This window comes from Mus caroli, chromosome 9 (genome assembly GCF_900094665.2).
Source record: "Mus caroli chromosome 9, CAROLI_EIJ_v1.1, whole genome shotgun sequence".
In the NCBI taxonomy this organism is placed as follows: domain Eukaryota; kingdom Metazoa; phylum Chordata; class Mammalia; order Rodentia; family Muridae; genus Mus; species Mus caroli.
The window spans coordinates 11,485,372-11,491,924 of NC_034578.1; the positions used below are offsets into that span (position 1 = coordinate 11,485,372).

Consider the following 6,553-nt stretch of genomic DNA (forward strand, 5'->3'; position numbering starts at 1 on the left):
GGGTTGCAGACCCCTTCAGCTCCTTGGGTACTTTCTCTAGCTCCTCCATTGAGGGCCCTGTGATCCATCCAATAGCTGACTGTGAGCATCCACTTCTGAAACTATTTTTTTTTCTTTTTCTTTTTTTTGAGACAGGGTTTCTCTGTGTAGCCCTGGCTGTCCTGGAACTCAGTTTGTAGACCAGGCCTGCCTCTGCCTCCCGAGTGCTGGGATCAAAGGCGTGCGCCACCACCGCCCGGCCCTATTTATCTATTTTTAATATGTATGAGTGCTATACCCACATGTATGTCTGTGCACCACCTGTGTGTCTGGTGCTGAGGGACGCCAGATGAGGGCACCGAATCATCTAGAACTAAGAACTAAGAACTGTCACCATGTGAGTTCTGGGGACAGAACTCAGGCCATCTGAGTTCAGCCAGTGCTCGTAACCACTGACCCATTTCTCCAGCCCCAGCAGACTGTATTTAAAGAATATTATTACTGTCAATAGTGCACAGCTCTCTGGGTTCCTTTGCTAATTTTCATTGCATAAACGTGGTAGCAACAAGATGACTATAACTATTGATATGGTGGGTACTTCTGGAAGGATAGTTTATATCACTGTAAATAGTAATATGGTGGGTACTTCTGGGAGAATAATTAGATCACTAGAAATAGTGATATGATGGCTATTCCTGGGGGAATAACTGAGATCACTATAAATAGAGATATGGTCATTATTCTTGGAAGAATATTTTTAAAAAGATTTATTCATTTATTTTATGTATATGAGTACACTGTAGCTGTATAGATGGTTGTGAGCCATCATGTGGTTTCTGAGAATTGAACTCAAGACCTCGGCTCTCTCTGGCCCAAAGATTTTTATTTATTATTGTATGTAAGTACACTGTAGCTCTCTTTAGACACACCAGAAGAGGGCAGCATCAGATCTCATTATGGATGGTTGTGAGCCACCATGTGGTTGATGGGATTTGAACTCAGGACCTTTGAAAGAGCAGTCGGTACTCTTACCCACTGAGCCACCTTACCAGCCCAGAAGAATAATTTATATTACTATAAATAATGTATGGTGGTTATTTCTGGGAGAATAATTCATATCACATAAATAGTGATATCATAGTTATTCCTGGGAGAATCAGCAGAGAAGGAGCCAACACTAGGGTTGGAACAAAATGAAATTTGAATTTACCTATAATAATATATTTTTAATTAATTTATTTATTCATCTTGCATTTCAATATCAGCCCCTTTTCCCACCCCAGACCCTCACTCTTGAAGCTCTGTCCCTCCTTCCCCCTCACATTCTCTTCTGAGAAGAGCTACCTCCCCCTCACACATATATACACCAGTCACTGCAGGACTAGGCATATCTTCTCTCACTGGGGCCAGACAAGGCAGCCCAACTAGGGGAATGGGATCTACAGGCAGGCAACAAAGTCAGGGACAGCTCCTATTCCAGGTGTTGGGGAACCCAGTGAAGACGAAGTTGCACATCTGCTACATATGTGTAGTGGTTGGGACTGGCTTTTAAAAGTATTTTTTAAAAAAGATTTATGTATTATTATATGTAAGTACACTGTAGCTGTCTTCAGACACACCAGAAGAGGGCATCAGATCTCATTACGGATGGTTGTGAGCCACCATGTGGTTGATGGGATTTGAATTCAGGACCTTTGGAAGAACAGTCGCTGCTCTTAACCACTGAGCATTCTCTCCAGCTTGGGACTGGCTTTAAAGGTATTATTATGTACAGTTTCATGTGATGATAAGGATCTTGAATTAAACAACTTCTATTTTGTTAAGATCAAGATGGGATAATAATTGTAAATGTTTATAAATAACCCAGCTTAAAAACGTATACAACTTTGGTGTTTTCTTTTCTGAGACATAGAAATTTGGATTTTTTAAAAATAAAAATAATACTGAACAGATACTGAAGCAAAAACTTCTGTATCAAAAGTCCTATTTCAATAAGCTCTAGAGAGGTCATTAGCTGCCTGTATACCTCAGGGGGCTTCTGGTTTTGTTTCCTGAAACAGTCCTTAAATACCCAAAGGCTAGCCAGGCTAGTGGCACACATTTAATTCCAATACTCAGAAGGAAGAGGCAGGAGGTTCTTTGTGAGTTTGAGGCCAGCCCGATCTACAGAGTGAATTCCAGGACAGCCAGGGATACACAGAGAAAGCCTGTCTCAGAAAAATCAAAACAAACAAACTAAAAAACCAATCACCCAAAGCTAACATCATTTTTACCTTCAGCAAGCTCCTCCAGACTTGGCATGTGAAAGGAAAACTCAATGCAAGCCATTCTCCTTCCTCTCAGCAGGGCTGCTCAGACACAGCAGCTGTTGGCTGAGAACCACGAGAGCTCTCAGGGCACCAGCATCAACAGTCCCGGCTCTGGAAATGAATGGTGGAGCTCAGTTACTTGATGAAGGCAAAGGCCATCGAGGTTTCATATCCTCAGAGTTCACTTACATAAGGAGGGCAAAGTGCCCCAAGGCCACTCAGAGCTCACACAACTTCCTGCCAGGTCCATGTGAGCAGGGGCCGAGGGACCTCTGCCCTACAGGCTGGTCTTTCCTTCTTCCTTTTGATCTATTTTTCTGTTCCCTCCCTCCCTCCTTTCTTTCTTCTTCCTTCCTGGCAGTGTTGTATGTGGAACCCAGGGCTTCAGCTACATCCCAGTCCAGATGTGTTATATGAATTTGCTCTTTATACTTTTTTCCTTTCTGTTCTCATTTCTAATTGTTTGGTCCTGGCATTGAGCCAGGAGCGCAAGTAAGCCAGGAAAGCACTTTCTCATGGAGTGCTACACTCAGCCTAAACCCGAGCTTTTCTAACACATGGTCTAAGAATATGGTCTTGAAACAAAATATATGCACTAAGAATTACAAATAATTAATTGGTTTTACAGTTGTGTGCATGTGTATGTAAATACAATCTGTACAGTTCACAGTATTCAATCTCTTAGTCAATACTCTATATTTGACATTTAAGCTAAAAGTTAATTGTCTTAGAGTTATTCCACTGTTTTTAATACTACATTTATTTGTGTTTGTATGTATGTGTGTGTATCCTTGTGTATACCTATAGAGGTCACAGGACGACTTGTAGGAGGAGTTAGTTCTCTCCTCCACCATGTGGATGCCAGGAACTGAACTCAGTCAAGCTTACTGGTAAGTAACTTCACCCACTGAGCCATCATGCTGGCCTCACTACCCACTCTTGTTTTTAAACAGAGTACACATTGTATTCTAAAAGTAGACCTCAGTAATAACAAAACAACAAAGTCTGGCATGATAATAGTATAACAGGAGTTTGTTTTGTTTTTTTTCCCTGAAGCTAAAAAAAAATCATATTTCCTTAATTTGAATTATTCCTTTTATCTGTCATTTTAATAAGGGAAAATTTTAGTTACCAATTGAAATGGAAACCTATGAGTGATTAGATTCTGAAAGTCTTTTTTTACCTTAATTTATAAATAAATATACTTACTTGGTAAGTACTTTTAGCGTTCGATTAATCTGGTAACCTAATCAATCATAATCTTATATTTTCCAAAAATGCATGGCAAACACACTTCACAAAAAACCAAGCGCATATATTCATAGATTGGTACTTACGTCCCTGTTCAGGAAATCAGCCTTATAAGCAAGCTCAGTGAGAATGGAAAGAAAAGGAGATGGGCAGGGTGGTGACAGGCAGGGCCAATCACAGCACAGGACAGCACTCAATATTGTTAATGGAACATCTCCTTAATCAGAATGGTTGGGTTTTAAAGTGCTCACACAGCAAATGAAAAGTGGGTCCCTCACTTATCCATACCCTGTCTACATAATGGAATTCCTCCGACTCACAGGTCCTGCCTCTGCGTCCCCAGTGAAGGACAATCATAGGTGGCTGACAAGGAAGCCTTGACCTGTGTGCTGAGAGTGGAGCTCAGTCCTGGTGAAAAGCAGTGTGTGCTTTTAACTGCTGAGCCAGTTCTACAGGCTCATGTTTCTTAGGCTTAGGCGTTTTTATAAATTATTTCACTAAAAGTATTTATTTGTGTGTGTGCCACAACCCCCATGTGGAGGTCAGAGGACAGCTTGCAGAAGTCAGCTCTCTCTCTGCACGTAGAACCCCTAAGCCATCTCTGGCCTACGATTTCTATTTTTGACCATACTTTCAGAACATATGTCTTCTATGAACATGCCATTGTACATATTTAGCACCTTATTTACAGCCTTTCTTTAAAGATATAGGATCCCTACATTGTCTCCACAAATCATCCTCCTGCCTCAGTCTCCAAGGTAGCTGAAATAGGTGACATTTACTTTAGTACTTTACCAAACATTCGTTTTTATTGTCTTTTAATTATTTAACACATATACTCGTGTGTTTCAAATGAAACATAAGTAATTATTGAAAATAGGTCTCAGCTGCTATAATCATACTTGAATTACTCTAAACATATTTTCAATTGATTGTTTTTAGTTGTTTAGAAGTAAAACATGCTAATTTTCTTTTGAAATAGTTTAAGACTGGTATATCATATACAAATAGAGCTTACACACTCTTTACCCAGATGCCCCATGTTAACAGTTTATCACACTTTGTACCAGGCAACCAGAGATACTTCCTAATATATGGACATGCCCAATCTGCACAATGAACAGCATATTAATCCATTGCTGATTGCTTTATTTTATTTTATTTTTTTATTGAGATAAGGTTCACTATATGGCCCAGGCTAGTTTGGTACTGTGCTCTTCCTGTTTGAACCCCTTGAGTGCTGGGCCAGTTCAATGTATGTATGTACTACCACACCCAGTCTTAGTATAGCTCAGTATATAGTGAGGAAAATGAAAGCACTTTAGATGATTATACTTGTAGTAGAATAATAGGAATTCAAATTAGAGTAACACCCCCCTTTTGGAGACAAGATTTTTCTGTCTAGTTCTGTCTGTTCTGTAGAACTCATTCTGTAGACCAGGCTGGCCTCGAACTCACAGAGTACTGGGATTAAAGGCATGTGCTATCACCGCCCAGTAATATCCCTAATTTTATACTTTTTACTTTCTTAAAAGAAAATCAGTTTGTTTTATATCCCTACCAAAATAGAGACAAAGTTTAACCATGGGAGTCTCCAGACCGAATAACTGGTTTAGAAATGTATGTTTGTGCAGATGACGATGGCAGGGGAGAACACGTGTGTGCAGAGGTTGGAGTTGGAATTAGGACTCAAAGGGAATGGTCTCCATAGATAGTCGGAGCTGCTCCAGCACAGCTTCCAGCCAGATGAAGGCAGATATTTACTTTCCTGATATAAGTGGTGGGAGCCAATGGCTCAGAAACAGGGTAGAGAAAGGGTGAATAAACAGGAAGATAAGTGCAGGGGGAGAAACAACACGGAAAGCAACAGGCTAACGGTGGCAACCATGCTGAGTGTCATGATTAAGGCCACCCTGTATTCAGAAACTGTCAGGCCCTTTAAAGTCCCTCAAAATTCTCAAATCCATGACAGACATATTGTACTTCTTATTGTACAGAAAAGGAAAAAAAATTATCCAAGGTCATTCAGTTGTTACATGGCAGAAACAGAATTCAAAAGCAGGTTCAAACCAGGCATGGTGGTGCACATGTTTAGCTCCAGCACTGGAGGCAGAGGGTTGTGGAGGCAAGAGGTTCTCTGTGAGGTTAAAGCCAGCCTGGTTTACAAATCAAGTTCCAGGATCGTGAGGGCTACATAGAGAGACATATGTCAAACAACAGCAGCAACAACAACAAACTCAAAGGCAGGTCTGTAAATCCAGAATGCACCCCACCCTAAGCTGAATCAGCAGTGAAGAAATGGCCCCTTTGGCTGACACCAGGAAGACTTCAGAATAATCTTGCAGCACCAGGAGAAGTGCCCATCTTCCGCCTAGACGGGACTTCTCCTCTCTTCCAAATATACTGCACACAATATATTGCTAATTATTAGGTACTTATGATATACCACACTTTTACGATATACTAGACTAGTAGGGTTCAAGCACAAGGCTGGCTTTACAGCTTTGCAAATAGTTCATTCAGTCACATAGGACCCTATATTCATACTGATCTAACCACACACACAGGTCTTTGCTTTTTTGTTTTTATTTATTTTTTTCTCCGTGGTGCCATGTACACTAGGCAAGCTCTCTATAATCCAGTTATATCTCTAGGCCAACAACTTTACATTTGAAATGTGTGTGTCTATGAGAACTCAAGGGATAGTGATATCTGCCCTCTCACCACAGACCTTGTCACCCACTCAATAAGGTGTTTGTAATGTTCCCTTACAACTTAGTCCTAGTGGACCTGTATGGGTGCAAAGCCAGAGTCAATGCTGCAGGATTCCACAGACTGTTGGACAGTGTGTGCAGGGGTCAAAAAGTAGAAGGTGCCGGGCGTGGTGGCGCACGCCTGTAATCCCAGCACTCGGGAGGCAGAGGCAGGCGGATTTCTGAGTTCGAGGCCAGCCTGGTCTACAAAGTGAGTTCCAGGATAGCCAGGGCTATACAGAGAAACCCTGTCTCGAAAAA

At 41.2% G+C, this 6,553-nt stretch overlaps 1 protein-coding gene across 4 annotated transcripts in view; it reads right to left on the minus strand.

The window, feature by feature from the left end:
- The window catches only part of C9H11orf54 (chromosome 9 C11orf54 homolog), a 24,174-nt gene that overhangs the window by 17,240 nt on the left and 381 nt on the right, over positions 1 to 6,553 (minus strand). For 2 of the 4 annotated variants that reach the window (XM_029482149.1, XM_021171948.2), the window contains exon 2: positions 2,253 to 2,399. In XM_029482149.1, the coding sequence (XP_029338009.1) occupies positions 2,253 to 2,307 (55 nt within the window). In that variant the 5' untranslated portion in view covers positions 2,308 to 2,399. Of the gene's footprint in view, positions 1 to 2,252; positions 2,400 to 3,497; positions 3,601 to 3,625; positions 3,702 to 6,553 lie in introns of those variants that run through there. The other 2 variants (XM_021171947.2, XM_029482148.1) reach the window with 2 other exon arrangements.